Source organism: Hemibagrus wyckioides, linkage group LG25 (assembly GCF_019097595.1).
Source record: "Hemibagrus wyckioides isolate EC202008001 linkage group LG25, SWU_Hwy_1.0, whole genome shotgun sequence".
Lineage (NCBI taxonomy): Eukaryota > Metazoa > Chordata > Actinopteri > Siluriformes > Bagridae > Hemibagrus > Hemibagrus wyckioides.
Genome location: NC_080734.1, coordinates 4663107 through 4687650, shown reverse-complemented (window position 1 = coordinate 4687650; position 24544 = coordinate 4663107). Strand labels below are relative to the sequence as shown.

At 40.6% G+C, this 24544-nt stretch overlaps 1 protein-coding gene across 2 annotated transcripts; it reads right to left on the bottom strand.

Moving 5' to 3' along the window:
• Positions 1 to 465: 465 nt before the first annotated feature.
• On the bottom strand, positions 466 to 21963 carry mideasa (mitotic deacetylase associated SANT domain protein a). Of its 2 annotated transcripts, none has more exons than XM_058379591.1 (13): positions 21493 to 21963; positions 18955 to 20551; positions 14461 to 14676; positions 12677 to 13010; positions 11508 to 11574; positions 11217 to 11359; positions 11000 to 11103; positions 9276 to 9351; positions 8714 to 8802; positions 8447 to 8569; positions 6053 to 6175; positions 4901 to 5097; positions 466 to 1460 (listed from the first exon to the last, which is right to left on the bottom strand). In XM_058379591.1, exons 2-13 carry the CDS (start codon positions 20305 to 20307, stop codon positions 1244 to 1246), a joined length of 3042 nt encoding a protein of 1013 aa, XP_058235574.1. In that variant the 5' UTR covers positions 20308 to 20551; positions 21493 to 21963; the 3' UTR covers positions 466 to 1243. The 2 variants fall into 2 exon arrangements, with proteins under 2 accessions (XP_058235574.1, XP_058235575.1); XM_058379592.1 differs by having other exon boundaries at positions 6065 to 6175.
• Between the last annotated feature and the right edge of the window lie 2581 nt (positions 21964 to 24544).

Here is a 24544-nt window from a genome sequence, read left to right as displayed (position 1 = left end):
CTTGCATAGGATTCCAGTCCTCTTACACACAGGGCAACTTCGAGTCACCATCCATTGTCTATACCCGCTTTATTCCTAATCAGGGTCACAGGGATCTGCTGGAGCCTAGGCAAAAGGCAGGGGTACACCCTGGACAGGTCACCAGTCTATCACAGGGGCCACAGACAACCACACACACTCACAGGCAATTTAGAATTACCAAGCAACCTAATGTACATGTTTTTGGGCTGTGGGAGGAAACCGGAGGAAACCCACGCAGGAAGAACATGCAAACTCCACACGGAAAGGCCTTTTCTTGTTCGAACCCAGGACCTTCTTGCTGTGAGGCAACAGTGCTAACCACTAAGCCACCATACTGCCCCTTATACACACATCAAATACACACAAATACTGCTGCATTTAACTGTATGTTACTGTAGGTATCTGGAAGAGGGTTGACTGATTAAAAAAATTATTCACTTAATATCACATTACACAATATAACCCTTTATTGTTTTTTTTTTTTCTTCAAAAGCATTTATTTAACCTTTTCTGAAAATTTCCCTCCTTAAGGCTTGGTGACGTTTCTAACAAAGACAGAACAACAGTCACTGTACCTGAAGGACAGACGGATGGCGTATCATTTAGTGCATGAAACGTTTCATTTAACAGCCGCTAAAATCTTCGACACCAAAAGATATTTTGTTTTATACTCTGTATAAATATCGATAAGAAAATACAAAGAGAACTCCACGTATATTTTCTATTTCGACGTTTCATGTACAAAATACATCCAATTTTTTTGAAAAAATTACCCTTATTTTCATGGAATAAAGATCTAAATAATAGTGTGTCCTTGAGCTGATAATACAATTGTACAAAATACAATTTCCTTTGATTAGAATTTCTTTGTCTTTAAGCCAGAATAGTCCTTTTTTTTAATATATATATACAAAGTAAAAATAAACCATTATTATTTAACACAACAGATGTGAATTTCATCGAAAACATTCCCCAAGTTATTACAAAAGCTGCTTTAAAAACCTTGCTACATACTTTTTTTAGGGAAATGAGAAAACAGTGAGCGGAGGTCATGTAGTCTGTGTTTAAATCTACATTCAGACATTTGTTAAAGACATCTGTCATGTTGTTACAGCAACAAGAAAAAGTCATATCACATTCACGCCATCCCTTTGGTTATATTAATAAAAAGTTCATTGGATTTGGAATAGATTCGGCTAAATAAAACCCAAAAAAACAAAACTCATCGCCAGTCATCGTCTCTGTCGTTGTCCGTCTCGATCACGTACTCCTCGTCTTCATCGCTGTCATCCTCGAACCTCTCTGCCTGCTCTTGCTTGAGCCTGGCCAATGCCGCCAGACGCTCCTCTTCCTCTCTCTGTCTCTGAGCCGCAGCTTTCTTCTCCTGTTCGGCGTGGCTCTTCATGTGCGCGCTGCGGCTCTTCACTTTGTAGAACACCCTGTCGGAGAAACCAGCCGAAATGACGCGTCATTATGAAATCCAGTAAACATTTACACTACAGTAATGCAAGGAGTTCTCCATCCTGATTGGTCAGGAGGTGATGGTTATGTTTCTATACCAGCAGATTGGACAGCAGCCAGAGGCACGATGGATAACAGAGGTCAGTCTGACCTCAGATCAGAAGATTCTAGAAGATTCGAGTCCAACCTGACTGGTTCTAAATTATACCTTTTTTATTATTTATTTTATTCATAAACAGCAAAAACTATATTCATATCACCATATTCACATTCATACCATCAGCCATTGTACTGTACTCATATGAATGTATGTATGTATTGAAAGCAGCAGGTACAAAATCAAATGCAGTAGGTAAGAATCCAATACAACATGTACAGAATCCAGGCAATAGAAGCTGAACCAAATGCAGTAGGTACAGAGTCAAATGCAGTAGGTACTGAATCAAATACAGTGGGAGCAGAATAGAATGAAGCTGACACTGAATCGAATGCAGTAGGCAATGAATCAAATGCAGTAAATACTGAATCGAATGCAGTAGGTACTGAATCAAATGCAGTAAACACTGAATTGAATGCAGCAGGTACTGAATCGAATGACGTAGGCATTGAATGAAATCGAATGCAGTAGGTGCGGAATCGAATGCAGTAGGTGAGGAATCAAATGCAGTAAATACTGAATCGAATGCAGTAGGTACTGAATCGATTAAAGTAGGTATTACATCAAATGCAGTAAATACTGAATTGAATGGGGTAGGTACTGAATTGAATGCAGTAAATACTGAATCAAATGCATTAGGTACTGAATCAAACGCAGTGTTTACTGAATCGAATGCAGCATGTACTGAATCAAGTGTAGTGTGTACTGAATCAAATGTAATAGGTACTCAACTGAATTTCAAAGTGTGCTGAATCAAACGCAGTGGGTGCTGAATCGAATGCAGTAGGTACGGAATTAAACGCAGTGGGTAATTAATCAACTGCATTTGGTACTGAATCGAATGCAGTAGGTACTGAATCAAATGCATTTGGTACTGAATCAAATGCATTTGGTACTGAATCAAATGCAGTAGGTACTAAATCAAATGCATTTGGTACTTCATCAAACGCAGTAGGTACTGAATCAAATGCAGTGGATTCAATTTATTGAAAGTAAATTGTTCATTTACAAATTTAAAAAATGGTCTCATTGCTGTATTGCTGTGGTATCAGGATAATAGAAAACTGTCAGGATGTGCTGTTAAAGGAAAAGAATTAACTCTGGGAATTTAACGATAGCCCCATTACATCACACTACACCATCACTGATTAGTTTCCTGTTAGACAGGAGATTATGTAGGACACATCAAGGAGTGTTTGTCCTTCCCTCCAGCATGAAGTGAGGGTTTAGTGTGTTGCTTGTTAGGAGTGTTGACTAAAGAGGTGTGTCTTTAGTCAGTGACTCAGATGTTCAGGCAGTCAGAAGTTTATTCCACCTCCTGCCTGCCAGAACAAAAAACAGACATGATTCATGACTTCCTGGTGTTTTGAGGAACAGTGGGATGGGCCAAGTTATACGAGTTGCTCTAAGCAAACAGAGTACACAGCAGGGTTCATATTCATATGTGTATATATATATATATATATATATATATATATATATATATATATGTGTATATATATATATATATATATATATATATATATATGTATACACACACACACACACACACAGTATGTATGAACCCTGCTGTGTACTCTGTTTGCTATATGCAGATAATTATATTTCTATTTTTATCATAACTAATTTTAAAATATTATTTTATTCTACTTTTTATGGCGAAAAGCATTTCTCTTCTATACAGGTCATACCGTGGGTGTGTATGTGACAAATTTGGTTTTGTTAAACGTCTCGAGATAAACGTGATCCGTTTCTGGCTCTTCGGGCGAGCGTGTGTGTTTTAAACGTGACATGAGCAGCTATAAACACCGCAGCGGTGCGATGGAGGAGAACTTCGAAAACAAGTGGTGCTGCTGCATTCTGCTGAGGATTACGCTGTAGTCAAATCGGGAGATAACATGAGACTAAACAGACACACGAGTGACCTCTGGGAGGAGAAACAGCTGGAGCTGGATCCTCCTGAAATTTGGAAGTGAGGGAGAATCCGATGTGGATGATTCGAGCTACATGAAAGCTGGTGGTTGAGAATTCATGGCATTTTCTATAACCATGAGATTCATCCTTATACATACATGTTTTACACACACTTCTAAACTTCTTGGAATTTCTTTTGGTTATATATAAATTCTAAATCATTAGGTATGAATTTTTTCCCATTCTAAAGTCAGAGGTGGATACATCAAGCTGGAGGCGGGGTTTGTTCAACATAAAACCCATTAAATGTGCTGTAATGATGTTCATGATGTACAAGGAACAGCCTTTCAAGAAGCATCTGAAATGAACACATCCTGTTTGTTTAATCATTTTACTGGGATGCAGCTGATTAACAGGATTAACCAATCAAAGTCATGGATTTTTCCAGTTTCTTACTTGCTGAATAAATTTAGAAATTTAGACCATAAAGAACAACCTACGTTACAGTTCTACAGGTGAAGACATGAAACTATAAAGATTTCTGAGTGGAAAGAACAGCAAGATGGACTGTTTACTCTCTCACCTTTCAATCACTACAACACTGACCAATCACAGGTGACTGAGAGCTTGTGTGTGTGTGTGTGTGTGTGTGTGTGTGTGTGTAAGTGTGGGGAAGAGGTCAGAATTTGGTTTCCTCCGAAAGTGTGTGAGAAATCAGGCCAGAGAATTATTCAAATCAAAACCACACACACACACACACACATACACTTTCTCACACTCACAAGCTCTCACACACTCACTCACACACACATTCACACTCACTTTCTCTCTCACACACACACACATTCTCACACTCACAAGCTCTCACATACACAATCACACACACATTTTCACTCACTCACACACATTCACCTTCTCTCACACACTCACATTCACATACAGACACTCACATACACATTCCCACACTCACAAGCTCTCACACACACTCACTCACATTCCCACACACACAAACTCACTCAATCACACACACACACACAAACATTCTCACACTCACAAGCTCTCACATACACAATCACACACACATTTTCACACTCACTCACACACATTCACCCTCTCTCACACACTCACATTCACATACAGACACTCACATACACATTCCCACACTCACAAGCTCTCACACACACTCACTCACATTCCCACACACACAAACTCACTCAATCACACACACACACACACACACACACACACAAACATTCTCACACTCACAAGCTCTCACATACACAATCACACAAACATTCTCATACTCACAAGTTCTCTCACACACACACACACACACACTCCCCTCACCTGCTGCACTTCTTGCATGGAAATATGCCCTCAGGTTCTCCTTGACTCTTTGGGGCACTCGCTGGTGCACTTCTCCTGGCTGCACTCTCGCGTGGTTTTGGGGCGAAGAAAGGCGGAGTCCGTGTTTCCTGCCTCAGTGCGGTTACCTCATTCAAAGAGACCACTTTGGGGTTGCTCAGCACTAAGACTTTCCCTTCCTGAAAAAAGGGACAGAGATTTAAACCAGATCCAACACTGTGAATTAACCTGTAAATAACATTCGTACAGTAATGTAGAGGTCCTCTGTTCTTTAAAGGGAAAGCTACACAGCAGCAGAACACACACTACTGCACTGCAACCGAGGGTGTGACGTCTCTTACAATGTGTTATGTCAGGAGTAAAACACATGGGGGCGTGCTGTTATAAGAAAACAAACAACGACGGCACGACCTGATGAAGCTCAGTTACTCTATTACAATTACAATTCCTTACATATTAATAAATGACACATTTTTATTTATTTTCTATCCGTTTTTACCTACATTTCTTGTTAAACAAGTCAGTTCATGCCATCATGCACATCACTTTCCTCTATCCTTCATCATAAAGACTTCAAATATTTACCTCTGACACTGGAGACTCCTTCCTTAAAATATTAAAATAAATATAATATTCTTTACAGAAAATCTAATCAACAGTTACTCATTTTTCTTTGCTTAAATCACACATTTTACTTTTTTTATATATAATATTATGCAGATCGTCCACCATACACTACCTTCAAATTCTTGTTATGCACATTACTTATTATTATTAAGCAGAATTAGAATTAAAGCATGTAATGAATTTTAGTTTAGTTTACATCATGAACTGCGTCACTTCCAGGTCTGCTCTGAAAGTCTGGTGATGTTAGAAAAGCTCCAATAATTCTTTTATTCATTATGAGTGTATTTTACCAAGTTAGAAGGTGGAACTTATTTCTTCCCCATTTTCCAATTTGAAATAGGATCTAAAACATCGAATATTATTATAATCCTTCTTTTGTGTTACACAGCATTTATTACAACCCTTTGGAAGTTGATCATATGACTAGTTTAACATTCTCTTTTAACATATGGGAGATCTCTACACTCCCTGTGATGTGTCCGGCAGTCAGAGTGATGGTGTACTCACGCTCTTGCTGACCTGAAGAGCCTTGGTCACGTTCCGGAGGTGATCGGTGCCGCCGTCTTCGTGCTCCGCCTTGCGTTTGCTCTCGTCTCCCGCTTCCGGCTGTTCTTGTTTGATTTGTGGGATCTGCAGTGAAAGAGAGAAGACATGTTCAGATAACAAACTTAAACAGGTTCATCGAGTCTGAGATCCGTGAAGATTTTCACACGATACAGTGGCGTGCAAAAGTTTGAACACCCCATAGAGAGTGAAGGGAGAGGTCAGTATTTTAACAAAAAATAACCAAAAAAAAAACCCTCAATAAAAAACAAAGAAATAATAAAATAATTTTAATAATTTTTAAATCATATAAAGTGTGGATGTTTAGGGCCAGGTATGTTGCGTTCATTTATTTTTCATTATTTTATTTTTTAAAGCTTAAACCAATATACTAATGACCAATGTTGTCCCTGAAATGCATCAGAGGTACACTCATCTAACTTCTTGTTACTAGATGCACAGTAATTGATGGTACTCATCCAGATCATGCACTAAAAATAAATCTAAAATGGCAAGCAAAGGACAAATACAAATGCTTTTTTATATCTTTATCGTTTTAAAGCCCCGGTTTCTTTCCCAAGTGCCCGCTTCCAGCCATCTTTCCCCTGACGTACAGCAGACCGCCAACCAAGCAGGATGAAGACTAACACTAACACACTCTTCCTCCGCAAAACATGAAGCCAGACACCCATGTCTTCTCAAACTGCATCACAGGGCAGAATAATGCTGCCTAATCTTTTAAAAGATACAGTTTTTATTTTGTTTAGTCATATTTCAAGTCTTTAGCTGCCTTAATAAGAAACATTGGAAAAAAAATTAACTAGAATATGTAGGCAGGGGGTGTAAACTTTTGAGTGCATAAACAGAACTGGTGACTGAGACTGAAATATTTTGTCTATATATATATATATATAGATATATATATATATATATATATATATATATATATATATATATATATATATATATACACATATATATACACACTATATTGCCAAAAGTATTCGCTCACCTGCCTTGACTCGCATATGAACTTAAGTGACATCCCATTCCTAATCCATAGGGTTCAATATGACGTCGGTCCACCCTTTGCAGCTATAACAGCTTCAACTCTTCTGGGAAGGCTGTCCACAAGGTTTAGGAGTGTGTTTATGGGAATTTTTGACCATTCTTCCAGAAGCGCATTTGTGAGGTCACACACTGATGTTGGACGAGAAGGCCTGGCTCTCAGTCTCCGCTCTAATTCATCCCAAAGGTGTTCTATCGGGTTGAGGTCAGGACTCTGTGCAGGCCAGTCAAGTTCATCCACACCAGACTCTGTCATCCATGTCTTTATGGACCTTGCTTTGGTCACTGGTGCACAGTCATGTTGGAAGAGGAAGGGGCCAGCTCCAAACTGTTCCCACAAAGTTGGGAGCATGGAATTGTCCAAAATGTCTTGGTATGCTGAAGCATTCAGAGTTCCTTTCACTGGAACTAAGGGGCCGATACCAACTCCTGAAAAACAACCCCACACCATAATCCCCCCTCCACCAAACTTTACACTTGGCACAATGCAGTCAGACAAGTACCGTTCTCCTGGCAACCGCCAAGCCCAGACTCGTCCATCAGATTGCCAGATGGAGAAGCGCGATTCGTCACTCCAGAGAACGCGTCTCCACTGCTTTAGAGTCCAGTGGTGGCGTGCTTTACACCACTGTATCCGACGCTTTGCATTGCACTTGGTGATGTATGGCTTGGATGCAGCTGCTCGGCCATGGAAACCCATTCCATGAAGCTCTCTGCGCACTGTTCTTGAGCTAATCTGAAGGCCACATGAAGTTTGGAGGTCTGTAGCGATTGACTCTGCAGAAAGTTGGCGACCTCTTCGCACTATGCGCCTCAGCATCCGCTGACCCCGCTCCGTCAGTTTACGTGGCCTACCACTTCGTGGCTGAGTTGCTGTCATTCCCAAACACTTCCACGTTCTTATAATGCAGCTGACAGTTGACTGTGGAATATTTAGGAGCGAGGAAATTTCACGACTGGATTTGTTGCACAGGTGGCATCCTATCACAGTTCCACGCTGGAATTCACTGAGCTCCTGAGAGCGACCCATTCTTTCACAAATGTTTGTAAAAACAGTCTGCATGCCTAGGTGCTTGATTTTATACAACTGTGGCCATGGAAGTGATTGGAACACCTGATTCTGATTATTTGGATGGGTGAGCGAATACTTTTGGCAATATAGTGTATATATATATATATATATAGACAAAATATTACAGTCTCAGTCACCAGTTCTGTATATGGGGGGGTGTAAAAACTTTTGCACTGGTTCTAAATGTAAACGTAATTAACGTGTATGACTGACGCTACCTCAGGTACGCGCTCTTCTGGTTCAAGAGGGCCGTAGATCGGGATCCCGCTGCGTCCGACTTTCACCTGTTTCTTATAGGTGTAATAAAATTCCACACACTGTGCCACTGTTTTAGTCTGCACCTACACACACACACACACACACACACACACACACACACACACACACACGGATTTACACAGGAACAAAGCCTCGTACAAACTGAGAACTCGGGACATAGAACAGGAAACAGATCATTTTAATAATTTTCAAATAATCATCCGTACCAATTTCTGCACCAATAAGAAGTCCTTCCTGTAAGCAGAGATCCCTTTGTTGAAGTAATGCTTTTCATCCACAGTCCAGCAGTCGGACCCTGACGGAACACAAAGCGTTATATATACACTTTACAAATCTTTCCATCACATCAAAACTGGACTGAAGTAAAACCCTTATAACTGGACTGAAATAAAAACTTTATAAAATACAGAACCATACAAAAGAATTAGCGTGTCATTATTTTAGAGTTAAGTTTATTTATAGCTAATGTCACCTGGTAAGCAATACTAGGTTAAATATGGGAAAGAAACATGCTAGCTAATGGAAAGAATGGCTAGCTAATCAAACAATCTAGGTAATCTCACTAGCAGGCTAGCTAATCAAATGCTAACTGTGGAAACCAGTCACTCGAGTCGCTAGCAAGCAAGCAAACCTTATGTTAACTGCTAGAAGAATCTAAGCCTGGATAAAGTCCTTAAACACAAAGATTGAGGTATTTGAAAGAATTTTAATGTAAAATATACATATTTATAAAATTATAACCTTGTGACTGCCAGTGCGCACTCTTACCTGCATAGTGGTAGTTAGTGAGGTGATGATCTTTGGGGAAAATAGGTTTCTTCAGCAACAACACTTCCAGAGTTTTCTAGAGAAATGAACAGAATACATTTTAATCTGCGATAAGAATGAACTGTGAAGAAGTAAGAGATGAGCACTATGGCTAAATAAATAAATAAATAAATAAATAAATAAATAAATAAATAAATAAATAAATAAGAAGATGGATGGATGGATGAAGCAGCAAACAGATCAACAGACAGATAGATAGGATAGATGGAAGGATGTGGGAGTGGATAAACAGACATACAGGCAAACAGGCAGAAAGGTGGACAGATGGATGAATAGACAGGCAAACAGATAGAAAGATGGATGGGTGGTTGAACAGACAAATAGACATACACATACAGGTGGATGGAGGGACAGACTAATGGATAAATAGACTGAGGGGTAGGTAGATAGGTAGATATTTGGATGGATGGATGGATGGATGGATGGGCAAATAGATAAACACATACAGGTGGATGGATGAACAGACTAATGGATAAATAGGCAGACAGGTAGGTAGATGGATGGATGGATGGATGGATGGATGGATGGATGGATGGATGGATGGATGGGGAGCTAGATGGATGGATGGACAGACAGACAAATGGAATGCACAGCTTCATGGATAAATAGATAAACAAATAAATTAGATAGACATATTAACATAAATTAAGAAGACAGAGTGAGAATGACAGAGACAGACAGACAAAATGGATGTACAGACAGAGAGACAGACAGACAAATGGATGTACAGACAGAAAGACAGACAGGTGGATGTGTGCATAAATGGAAGTACAGATGTATAACTAAACAGATATAATGACACACAGGCAGACATAAATGGTTGGAATGAGTGGAAGAAGGGACGGACAGACAGAGAGAAGAGAAGGTAGACAGGTAGACAGACAGATAGACAAACAGGTGGGTGGGTAGATGGCTGGGTAGACAGACAGGGAGACAGAGACAAAGAGATGGATGGGTAACAGACAAGTAGTCAGATAGATGGATGGGCAGAGAGACAGACAAAGAGACGGATGGACAGAAGACAGAGAGTTAGACAGACAGACAGGTAGAGAGTGACAGATAGATAGATCGGTAGACAGACAGGTAGACAGATAGATAGATGGAAGTGTAGACAGACAGTCAGGTAGAGTTACAGATAGATAGATGGGTAGACAGACAGATGGGTGAAAGGGTAAACAGAGATGTAGACAGACAAATAAGTGGACAGGTTGACAGACAGATAAGTACTGAGACAGACAGATGGATAGATGGACAGACAACCAGGTAGATAAATAAGTGGCTAGGTCAACAGACAGACAGGTACAGAGACGGATAGATAGGCAAACAAACAGGTAGACAGACAAATAAGTGAACAGGTTGACAGACAAACAAGTATGAAGACAGACAGAGAGACGGATGCATACACAGACAGATAGATGGACAAAAACATGCAGACAGATAAATAAGGGGCTAGGTCAACAGACAGACAGGAACAAAGAGGAATAGACAGACATAAATAGACAGACAAAGACAGATAGACAGACAAACAGGTAGACGGAAAAAAATGTGTCTAGGTCGACAGATTGACAGGTACAGTGACAGATATAGGGGTGGATAGTTAGACAGATAAACAGACAGACAGACAGATGTCCACCGTCAGAGAGAGACAGTTAGAGAGAGCTTACCATGACGTCACCTCCGTTCTCGTGAAGACAGTGGTGCATGAGCTCCACGTTGGTTCCTCCTCCACACAGCACACTGGAGCAGGCCAGGTTCATCAGATTATCCACTGTAGGATGAGACACGTGACAGAGTGAGAATGTGAGTGACTCAGGAAACGTCAGGGAGCAGGTGTGAGGGAGGAGCAGACCACGGTTCCTCGGATTAGCCATCATGACTCACCTGTCTCATTTTGGGAAGGTGAAGATTCCACCTGTGGCAGTGGGAGCCACACCAGCGTAGCTTTGTGCTGATCCTGTTCCACCAGTGACTCTTCCTGGAGCTCGGGGATCTCTGCCTGGTACTTAGGGCCGATGTTTATTCGCCTGTAAGACAGGAGATCAGATCCACTACGCTGACAGGAAAATGTCTGCTAATGTGCTTTGAATCTGATGTGACAAACATTTCCGTGGTTTGAATGATAATGTGGAAGAAATCAAATGAAATTAGAACAAACGTTTATCTCATACTCACGGTTCTAAGCTGACGGGCGTGGCCTCTCCGATCAGAGGGAGCATCGGAGGAGTGATATCAGAACTGCCTGCAAAATCACAACAGAATAATCTGTTCATCGCAGTCAGGCTTGAGGAGCACATGAGCCATATAAACCATAATCTATAATATAATAATATAATATAGAATAATCGAATCTAATCGAATCTAATCGAATCTAACAGACTGTAAGCACACTGTATCAGTTACTGTATGACAGCATGATGTTGGTGAAAGAAAGAAAGAAAGAAAGAAAGAAAGAAAGAAAGAAAGAAAGAAAGACAAACAGACAGACAGACAGACAGACAGAAACAGAAAGACAGACGGGCAGATAGATAGAGAGTAAGACAACTAGTCTGTCTGTCTGGTTGTCTTTGTCTCTATCTGTCTTTCTATCTGTCCGATTCTTTCTTTCTTTCTGTCTGAAAGACAACCTAACCTAGATAGAGAAATACAACCGGGCAGATAGACAGACAGATAGAGAGGAAGACAGACAGACAGGCAGGCAGACAGATAGTAAGAAAGAAAATCAGACAGATAGACAGAAAGACAAACAGAGAGCTAAAGAGACAGAAAAACAAGCAGACACATAGACAGAGAGACAAATAGAGGAAGAAAAACAGACAGACAGACAGACAGACAGACAGACAGGCAGGTAGATAGATAGAGAGAAAGACAACCAGACAGACAGGTGGATAAATAGATATCCTAATAGATAATAGATAATAAACACAAACAGCAAAAAAAGCCAGACAGACAAGCAGATAGACAGACAGACAGATATAATTGGACATGAATATACAGACAGAGACAGCTGATAGATAGATAGATAGATAGATAGATAGATAGATAGATAGATAGATAGATAGATAGATAGATAGACAAAGGAACAGGGACAGAGATTTACAGACAGAGAGACAGAAAGACAAACAAATCAATCAATCAATTGATAGACAGACAGAAAAGCAGACAAAACAAACAGACAGGTAAAAGTTTTAACGTAGAATCATTATATTCCCGATCTTTAGTTTTTACCACATTTACATCTGGATTATACCATTTTTGTGCTTTTATTTAAATGAAGTATACAATCTAAGACTTTCTATCTCTATAGCCCTGTATGATACATGAATCATCAACTCATTGCTTACTTGAGCGCAGGAGGCTCCTGGAGGCAGTTTTAGGAGTTGGTGGTGGAGGCAAGCCCTGATTTCCTGCTGCTATCGAGGATAGGAAGGTGGAGAAGTAAAGTCCAGAGCCCTCGCGCACTGGAGACAGGATGGGTGGAGGAGTGTAGGGTGGCAGGGTTAGAGGGTTGTCCAGGAGGCGTACAGGGGAGCGCAGGTGGCTCGGGAAGGGCGAGATGCTGGAGTAGATGGACGGAGCGATGAACGTGCACGGTCTGGGAGGAGGGATGACCAGGGGCTCGGGTCGCGGCCGGCGCTTCATCTTGTCCGGGGATCTTCCATCCTCCATGGCGTCCTCCTGGGGGGTAATAATGAAACATAAATAATGTAACAATAAAATAAATATACAAATTTGTATATAATGGGAAAAATAACAAATTAATTAAGTTGTGCTTTTTGACCACTGTTTTTCTTCAGAAGTGTATAAAATTTCTTAAACTTACAATCCAGTGGCTTAAGGGAATAAACCACTTGGGTTCATGTAAGATGTTAGAAGTAAATAATAAACTAATTAGAGATGTGCTAAAGCGGAGTTACTGTTAACACCTTAAAAAAGTATGTCTTCAATGCGTTTTATTCCATCACATGATTCCCTGTGATCGAGCCATTACTATAGCAACGATATGATATTAGACCGATATCTTGGTTTGAAGCTGCACGACTATCAAATCTGCTGTTATAGAAAACTGATAAAGCACTGTGATCTAAAGAAATTAAACTTTCAACATTTCAAGTCCTTGCAAAGTCATTTTTAAAAGGATTCCTATGTCGTATTATCCTGATTAAGAAATTTACACAAATACGAAGCTTTGGCAACCCAGAAGCACTATTTATTAAAATATGTAACGTAACCTAAAATGATAAATGGGACAGATTTAATTAGCAGATTCATGTTTAAGTAAGAACTTTAGCATTCAAATCAGCTGCTGAAAAGCTGATCAATTTTAATCAACCTATCTAAGTACATAGTCCTAGGAACAATCGATATACAGTGGAGCCTCGCCATAGGAATTTAATTCGTTCTGGAGGCGAGATCTTAAGGTAAAAACGTGTATTGTGAAACAAATTTTCCCATCAGAAATAAGGTAAATGTAGATAATCCGTTCCAACCGCCCCAAAAAATACCAATATTCCCAATACGAAGCGTATGTAAACTGTACGGCTGCTTACAAAGAAATGACCCAAGACAAGCATTCTATGTCAAGGCTCCTCACAGGAAGTTGTGCCACCAAGCTTGGGCTAAAAATAGAACAGACCACCCACACCACCAATCTGTCAACAAAAAAAACGCCCCAAAAATCACCTAGCTTTTGAACGCATGCTGAAGACAATGTTGGTATCGTGGGTCGACTCTTTCCAAACAGCTTTTACTGACAAAAAATAAAATTTGTAAAATTGGTAAACTCGCGTCAGTTGGCTTCGCTTGGCTTTCCACTGATGCTAACAAGTTTTGAACGGCTCCCGGACATACACACAACGTAGTACGCCAAAAATGCTTCGTATGCCGATGCTAAGTCCTTGCAAAATTTCAATTCTTAAGGTGAAAATTCGTAAAGGAGGACATTCGTATGCTGAGGTTCCACTGTGCATATATTTAAATATAATAAAAAAATCCATTTAGTTGTAAGTCTGATAAATGTCAGATGCTGAGGGTGTTTTTATTTTATGCTACAGCACTGTTGTAATATTCCACCTCGTGATTGTGAAATCACTGAGTAAGCTTTTACGTGACATACTGAACATTGTACCTGGTTGAAACTGTCAGAGGCTCGTAAGGAGCGTCGGCGTGTCACGATAACGGAGGGTTTGTGCTCGGACGGTTGAGTACTTTCTGGAGGAAGCCTCTGCTCACGCGTCCAGCCGCCCGTCTGCTCCATCTGGACCTGATTCCTCCTCACAGGTACAGACACAGGGATCACTAGAGGAGGCATCCCGGTCTGTCTGCTAGCTGTACTCTCCTCACGCTGCCCAGACGTCACGTGATAACAAAGAATGAAACAGAAAACTAGAGTTAAAGGTGAAAGATGGCCAGAGAAGTGACATGTTGAATCACATAGTAGGATGGTGTCCAAAATATTAAAACTAGCTGCTTTATCTTTTAGGTGAAAAGCTTCCTGAAAAAACGAAAGTACTAAAATACAGCTAGTCAGCTGTATTGTAGAATGCCACATTTTCACCTGAATGAATATAATAAAAAATAAATAAATAAATAAATAAAAAAGCAAACAGATCAGTTGACTCGGCAATAAAACTCTAACATTCTAGCATGATGGCTGTGGGGGTCACAGATCAGGTGTGTGACCTGTACAACAATCCTAATAAAGCACTGAGGTGGTTTTCACACTGCGTACATTTGTGGCTTTAATCCAGAGTCTGATTGTTCCTGGTTTTCCCCTTAGCAGCATCTGTGTTGTTTCAGATTCACCTGATTCTACTGAATCCCATTACAAACATCATTACAAACACAAAAGAACACCATATCACCTCACCATATTTTGGTGTTTTTATTATTTTGGTGCTATTATATTGTACACATTAAGGTGTCTCACCTCTCCCATGTCCCACAGCGTTCCCCTGACACTCATGCTACATGTGTATTGTGTGTTGAAACGAATTATGTCATGACGTCATCAGATAAAACACACCTGCAGGTTACTTCCTGAACGCGTTTTCCAAATACAAGGTGTACACAACTCAAGATGTAAACAAAGGTGTAAACAACTCAAGTACAAGTGAACTCCAACCTCCTACAGCTAGTCTCAGGTTCGGTACCGCGCCGCACTTCCTAGTCCACGTGACAGCTTTCATATTACTGATTTCACATTAAAGCGGCAGTGTGAAAATGTCCTGACCAGCCACAGTTCTCTAAACCTGGAGTCATCACCTGGAGGGTGATGCAGGTACATGAAATTATTTCAGAGAACTGAACCTGAGAATGGAGCCAAGGCCAGAAATGTATTTAAAAAATAGTAGTTTAGTATGTTAAATTTTATATGTAAATTATTTAGCTTAAAGCAGCTCATTGGACCAGAGACCAGCTTTAGGGGTGGAAAGAAAGAAAGTTTTGTATGGATTTTTTTTTTGCTTTCTCTGGTCTGATCAACAAACTGACTAAACTAAACTAAACTAAACATAAATAAAATAAAATAAAATAAAATAAAAAATAAAATACAATAAAATTAAATTAAATCAAATTTAAAAAATAAAATAAAAATAATAAAAATAACAAATTAAATTAAATTAAATTAAATTAAGTGTGTGTGGTTGTCTGTCTATGTGTGGCCCTGTGATGGACTGGCGACCTGTCCAGGGTGTACCCCTGCCTTTCGCCCAGTGTGTGCTGGGATAGGCTTCAGCAGATCCCCGTGACCCTAATTAGGAATAAAGCAGGTATAGAAAATGGATAAATGGATAAAATAAATAATGAACAAAACGTTAAAAAAATTATCCAAATGGTCAAAATGTGAAGAGTCAAAGTACAAAACATCAAACTCTAATAGTTAGATGATCTTCAGGATGTTCATAAACCAGGAATTTTATTTAGTTAGGCTTTAGATTTTTTTTCTGGAACACCTCTAGATAGAACTCTGGTCCATCTCATTACCAACGTGTTTGCCAGAAACATCTTTAAAGTCTTCTTCAAACAGGAAGAAAGCAGTTGAAGAAAAGCTATTTCAGATATTCGACCTTGCCGTGACTCTGACCCTGTTTGGATCGATTCCATAAATCTAATCAGTTCATTCGTAGGCTACACAGATAACTCCATATAAATCCCGCAAACATTCCACCACTCGTTCCCGAGATATCACGCTAACGAAAATCTCAGACGGATAAACAGTCGGAAAGAAAGGAAAGGAAAGAAGGACGGACAGATAGATGAAAACATAACGCATCCCCCACTCGGTAGCATAAAAATGACAGCAGGGTCTAAACCAAAGCAGCTGTGATGATTCTGCAACCGCATGAAGCACGAAGCAGGAAGCGAGGATCAGGACGAGGGTTCGTTAACGCTGTCTCATCCTGCTTCTATTCAGTTCAAAGAGAAATGATTCTTATTCCAAACAGGTTTTCCAGGCCAGATCCAAATGCTGCTTTGCTTTTTTATCAAATTTAAAAAAAATTTTTTTACTAAAGCACAAGCCTCAAAACTTTATCAAAACTCAACGACTTTCTGCGGGTTAATCTTTAGCACTGGTTAAAGTGGGGAGGGAGAAAGAAAAACAGGAGAATGGATGAATAGTGCTTGCACATGATATCTCTTAGCAAACACGGCGAGGTTGGGTGCATCGGCTCCTCCCTAAAGCTCTCTCTGTTGGTGTGTGTGTGTGTGTGTGTGTGTGTGGGGCATGTTTGGAATGTGTAGGTGTGTAGACATGCAGTGGCACTCTTTAGAACAAATCTCTCTCTCTCTCGCTCTCTCTCTCTCTCTCTCTCACACACACACAGCTTTTAGTCATGCATGATGTAATGAGGAGGAGTTCATACAATACACACGCATATTTAATATACGTTTATAAAACTTTGTCTTATTATACAGCCGTCACTTCTATACCTCTATATTACTTCATCACATTAGTTACTTGGGGTTTTTTCCATATGTCTCTATATAGTTGTGATTAGAGTGTGTGTGTGTGTGTGTGTGTGTGTGTGTGTGTGTGTGTGTGTGTGTGTGTGACAAACCTGGGCTATAATTATCTCTGATTCACAATGTGGAGAGAATTTAAATTTAAGAAGGTTTTTTTTCTCCTCGCTGCTGTCACCTCCAGATCATCTGTTCATCAGTGATCCTAATCAACATCTGGATTTAGACAGCTAAACTGCCTGGTGACGATGTTGTTAAACCTGCTGCGCGAATAAAATGCCGGGGAAAAAAGTGAATGATCTTCATATTTCACTCATTTGCACTGTTTTTTCCTGCTTTGGCTGCTGCTTTTATTATTATTGCATACTTTACATAGTGCTACTGAGTTCTGGATTCTGATTGGCTGGTAACAGTGTCTGTTAATTTAATCTTTACACCACATGGCATGAACCTGATTGGTCAGAACGTGTGTATTGTTTTCATATAACAGCAGTTGTTCCGGCTGTAACATAAATGTCAGGGTTATATTGATGTGATCGTTATAATACGGTTTACATGGTAACAGCTTATAAGTATTGACTAATACAGCAACTGAGCCACATACCCAACAATGTGCTGTTGTAGGAAAATAATCAGTTGCAATAATAGCAGTAGTTACTTTGATTCACTTCCTGTTACAGCACACCCTGAAGTGTTTTATTCCTGTTATACATCAATAGGTGCATTTACATGGACACTTGTAATCCGATCGTAACAGGACTAGAAGCACAATCAGATTAAAAAAGTGTCATGTAAAAACGTCAATCGGATTTACGAATTGCCACATCCAATTAAAATTTCAAATTAAAAAACACTTAATCGGATGGAATATGTTCCTGGAAAGTTCTGCGCATGTGCAATGACGCAAGAATGACGTATGACGTACGGATGTTGATACGAATGACGTACGGATGTTTTCGTGGACTGTACGCATGTCTAAAGATCTAATCCAATTCTAATCATGTGTCATATAAACGCGCATAACAATCTGATTACTTTATACCGCGTTCATGTAAACGCTGCGATCGAATTCGTCAATCTGATTGAATTCAGTCCGATCTGATTAAAAAAGTGTCCATGTAAACGCACCTAATGTAAGTTAATGGCCAAAGATGGCATTAGCACGACAAATACACTGATAACTATTGAAACTGATAGACGATCATGATGCTAATCTGGTCATATTTTTCATTAGGGTGTGAGCTGCATGCATGTGGATTAATGCGGCCAGTCGTTCAACACACAAACATCTTTTACACACATAGGAAAAGGAAGACTGTTGTGATGACCTGGAGGTCCATTCAGGGTGTGTTCCCATCTCCGGATACACCATGACCCTGGCCTGAATAAAGCATCCAATCAGGATGAATAATTATGTCTACTGTGGTTATGTTTAATCTCGAACCTAATACACAGCAAAAGAAAACATTAATTCAGGAGCCAAATCAATAACAATGGCTTTTCAGGCACAATCTATGGCCCTAATTAGGATGTTTCTGGGTCTATACTGCAATACAACACTGTAATGTCAATGATCAAATATTTTAATGTGTCATCTTGAACAATAATGTGGAAAGGAAAAGTGAGCATGAACAAACCCGTTCGCTTGAAGCACTCTCACCTTTGCGGGTAAAAACTCCATCTCCGAAGCCTTCTGAGCCAGAGTCTCGAGGTTGATCTCTTTGGACGTCCTCCTCCGTCTCTGAGTGCTGTGGATGACCCCTACCAAGGGTCCGGGAACACCAGCGATGCCTCCGTTGCGAGCCGGTTCCTTCGCTGGTGGGTTGCCTGGAGGGGAGATGCCGTCCTTTGAGAGCCTTCTGGAGCGCCGAGGGAGAGCCTCAGTTTTGCCTTCGGTTTCTTGTGTCTCTTGAAGTGCTTGACCAAGCGCTGGATCTTTGTTCATTGGTGACTGTGGACTTGGATTCTGTCTTTGATGAGGCACCGTACAAGAACCTGCTTTGACCTGACTGTTGTCCGGTTGCGGTGCTGGTCTGGCCAGCTGCTGGTCTTGCTGAAGTGGTTGCGAAGAACATGATTCTGGTTGCAGCATGTTTTGCAGTTGGTGCAGGTGATGCTGCTGTTGCTGCATCTGCTGCAGCTGTTCCTGGATCTTCTGCTGATGGTGGTACTGCTGTTGAATTTGGAGCATTCGCTGTTGTTGTTGTTGTTGTTGTTGTTGCTGTTGCAACATGTGCTGCATCTGCTGCTGTTGCTGTTGTAACTGCAAGAGTTGCTGCTGCTGCTGCTGCGATTTTGGTGGTTCGCTGTAACCCAGATTCTGTGGTGCACTGTTTCCTTGGAAAGCTCGATAGAAACCTGAGGTCTGAAGTTGCTTATTAGGTCCAAACGCCACCTGAAAGGGCTGTAGAGTAGAGTCGGGCATGGAGTGGCGCATGGTGTGAGGCTGGAACTGTGGGTCGCCTGGTTTTTGGCCCTGCTGATGAGACTGGAACTGGGAATGATGCATGGCTGTCATGGTATGAGAGTCCCATTCCATTCCTGGTGCCAGAGCTTGCATTGGTTCGGAGTAGGTCACGGAGGAACCTGCAGACATTTTCTCTTGCTGCAAGTTATCCATGTCATGATTGGTCTTGGGTAAAGCTTGGTGTCCTCGTGCATCCTCCATTCCACAGAGAGAAGGTCCAAAGTTTTGGGGCAGTTTAGTTGAATTCGGTAGGCCTGGAAACCAAGTGGAGGAATGCACTGGCTCTTGAGACACCCATTTCACTGGACCAGACTGCTGAAAATGACCCCATAGTTGGTAGCCTTTCTCAGATTTAAAAATAGCTGAGTTTTGGAGATCAAAACTGGGGTCAGTCCCTCCTCCGGCACCGCTGTTCGCTTGCTCCAACGCCGCACCCCCGGCGTTGTAAAAGCCCTCGCCTGAATGCTGCGCCAGTTCCTCAATGCTTTCGATATTCTGTTTGCCCAGATTACTGACGTTCCCTCTCTGATGAGGAGAGAGGCTCATGATGAGATTGCAAAATTACGAAAGGGTGTGCAGAAATGCTCATCAGTCATCAGAAAAAAGAAAAAAAAAAAAAAACCACCGCTCTACAAGTCTGACTGCCTTCGTCAGAGCGCCTTAGTATGCAGATGTCACACAGAAGAGGGAAGAGAACACGAATTGCACTTCCTCCCTTGCCTGTTCTCCTCTTCTCCAAACTAGTTATGCTGTAAACAGCTAAGTGGTTTGTCATCCCTCAGGCAAGAGTCTGGAAAACAGTAACCGACGATGAGTCTAAAGGATGCATGACATTTTTTCACAGTAGTTTGTCTTGTTAAGTGTTTTTCAGCTTTAAAACGTTTCAACCTGTTTCACTGAGCACAAACTTCTTCTCACCTTTGCTTCTCTTCTCTAACACAACCATTGCAATTCCTAAAGTGCTGTTATTTGGCTGAATAGCTGCGTTGTGAGCCGAGAGATCGTATAAAATATGCCTGCTAGACAGACCATGATCCTGAACCTGTACTCTGGACAAATATGTACAAATCTCATACGATCTTAATAACACTTCCCAGTGTTACACTACAGTGCTACACTCAGGTCAATGTGTAATAGTTAGGTTAATGGCTACCGAACAACTACTTTCACTTTAGGTATATGTGTGTGTGTGTGTGTGTGTGTGTGTGTAACTACATAGATGGATTCCATATTCAATTTACTTCTTGTTACGCATTCTGTAAGTTGTTTCCGGAATGAGATTTGTCATTCCTTTAGGGAAACTTGATTTTTCAGTCCAGCACACAGAACAGTGGCAGAAAGCAAACTGCAGCAGGGGCGTGGACGGTGCAGTGCAAGACAACAAGAATTACAGGAAGTGAAGAGGGAAGGGGAAGAGAGAATATGGGAGAATGAGAGAGAGAGAGAGAGAGAGAGAGAGAACTTCTAATCATATAGCCTGTAACAGACCCTTAAAACCACTTTTAATGATCATAGCAATGTATAAATATTATCATTATCATCACTCTGTGCAGGGCTTTAAGCACTGATTATGCAATTCACTTTTTTTGTGCTTAGGCCTCTAAGGACACGTTGTTTAGAAATAAACACACATGCAAGCAACTTAATTGCAAATGCAAACAACACAGGAAGGCATACGAGCAAACTATCTAAGGCTTCACGTGCTGCTTTAAAGCGCACGGGTCCACTTACTGTGTTTAACGCCGCAGTGTCGCCTTGCCTTCTGTCCGTGTTTATGTCTTCAGGTTCGGGTGACAGGGCTGAGTGACGCAGAAAACCGATCCAACCCAGAGCAAAGTCGACTCTCTGGCATGCACACGGCTGCACACTGCTCACTATTACAACCCCACAGCCGGGTCACAATCGACCGCGACTCTATAGGAAGTCGTGAAGCCTTACGACGTCGATGTGTCAACATCTGAAGGGCGCAAGCTGGAAATAAAGTTACACAAAGTCGCGCATTCCGCTGCGTCGAGCGTCATTTTTGCCTTGAGTTCGTGTGTTTTACCTTAGGGGCACACTCGACTTCAAACACACGAACAAAAAAACCCGTAACTATTGAATCCTTAAAGCTCTTTTTTCCGTGTGTAAAGTTTCAGCTCATATTTGCATGTCTTCCGCGAGACTTAAGAGTCGGGTTGCACGGGTTTCAGATAGTGACGGATGATTCACGAGTCAACCGACTCATTTGAACGAGGCTTTTTTTTTAGAGAATCGATTCACTCATTCAAGTATGATTTTCTTTCTTTTTTTTTTTCTTTTTTTCTGTTATGGATTATCTATTAACTTATTTTTTGTAACCACTTAACTCGTAGGCTATCCCAGGAATGCTGGGAATGATGTTGTCTGGATGGGACACCAATACCATGCACACACATATTCATACATTCGTTCATGCTTAGGAGCCGTTTATCCAAACAGATCCACACACATACTTGCATGTTTTTGGGAGGAAACCAGAAAACCCAGAGGAAACTGACGCAACCTGGGATCGAACTTTAGAGCTGCAAGGCTGTGACGCTAACCTATAATCAGGCGTGGATTGTGAATTGCAAATATGGTGTATAATTTAGTATTGTTGTGGGAGGTTACAGATGATTCCTAAAACAGAAAAAAGAACAATCAGTGCTGGCAATTTTGCAGGGAAAAGTAGTGACGTCAAAGCCTAATTTGCATATCTTTGGAATCGACAGGATAATTTGCATATCACATATAACATGTTATGTATATAAAGTACAAGAATAAAAGAAACAATTGTACTTTGGAAATATACATGAATGAACAAAAACTATCCATAAAATAAATATATTTAGGACATGGGAATGAGTGTAATGAGTCAGTGGGTGGGGTTATATTGGTCCGCACACAACAAATAATAGTCCTATATAATAATATAGTATTAAAATGTACATAGATTATTGCAAATATTAAAGGTAACAAATATTGCTTTTATTATTTTTTATTGTTCCAATGAATTGGGGTGAATTGGTGATGAATCAAACAAATCTAAACTCGTTCAGTTCAGTGATTTGTTCAGAAGAGTCGACTCAGTAAAGTGACTCATAATGGCACTCAATAGAACGACCTGTTCTTTCAGTTATTTATCAACACAAAAAAGCCACATGACCCCGCCACCATATCAGTGTGTTTAAGATTTTATTGAAGGCCACGGACTGTTTGAAATGTGACTTAACTGCGAATTAACTGGTGTACTCGCATTAAAATGGATATTTTGGAGATTTTAGTGGGATGTGGAAGAGTTTAATAGGATCTTTTGGTTACTGTTGCTGAAGTTACAGTTTTCATCAGTGGATGAAGATTTTCCAAACCTGCAATAACCGTTTAAAAAATCCCAACAACACTGTTGTCCATGATACTTTTGTATCATCTACACACACACACACACACACACACACACACACATGCTACCACCAGCTTAATAATTACTGCTGAGTGGTTTTTCTGTGGTGGTCTCCTTTTATGTATGGGATAGAGTATGAGAATGTGTATGTGTGTGTGTGTGTGTTGGGGTTAATCTGAAAAATGTAACACATCCTCTTAAATGGTGTATTATAAAGTTGAACAATACGAAGTATGTTGAACATTTACATTTATGGCATTTGGCAGATGTTCTTATCTAGAGCGACTTACATTTTATCTCTTTTTTTATACAACTGAGCAATTGAGGGTTAAGGACCTTGCTCAGGGGCCCAGCAGTGGCAGCTTGGTGGACCTGGGATTAAAGCTCATAGCCTTCCAAACAGTAGTCCAACACATTATCCACTAGACTACCACATCCCCATATTGAATAATTGGTAAATATTGATGTGTCTGATTACAAATGCATTACCGTTAATCTTACTCTCTGTTGTACTCTATATTGGCAAAAGTTTTGGGACACCCCTCCAACTCATTCAATTCAGGTGTTGTTTTTCAGGCGTTGGGCTCGGCCTCTTAGTTCCAGTTAAAGGAACTCTTAATGCTTCAGCTTCATACCAAGACATTTTGGACAATTTCATGCTCCCAACTTTGTGGGAACAGTTTGGGGATGACCCCTTCCTATTTCAACATGACTGCACACCAGTGCACAAAGCAAGGTCCATAAAGACATGAATGAGCAAATTTGGTGTGGAGGAACTTCACAGAGTCCTGACCACAACCCCATAGAACACCTTTGGGATGAATTAGAGTGGAGACTGTGAGCCAGGCCAAAACTGGGACGTCTGCCTTTACATGCACATGAATGTAATATGGAGTTGGTCCGCTTTTTGCAGCTATAACAGCTTCAACTCTTCTGGGAAGGCTTTCCAGAAGGTTTAAGGGTGTGTTTATGGAAATTTTTGACCATTCCTCTAGAAGTGCATTTGTGAGGTTGTGACATCTGCCAGAGAGAGTCTTACCTGGTCAAGATAAACTTTGGAAAAGAAAAAGAAAAACTCTAGACAGGTCCAGGAGTCTTTATCTCTTTGCTGGTACCACTCACATACATGTAGAGAAAGCACATGCAAGGCAACATATACACCACTCTGGCAACGTTACAAATATAAAACAAAATGACATGAAATGAAGAGACAATAAAAAAAAAGAACTCAGAGAGAGAGCAACCATCTCTCTATACGCACACTCCAATGCGCATGTACGCTCACTCCACACACACACATACACACACACACACACACACCTGTCGGGAGTGGTCGTCTTAAAGGCACAACAACACATTAAAAGGAGCAAAACATTAGGTGGC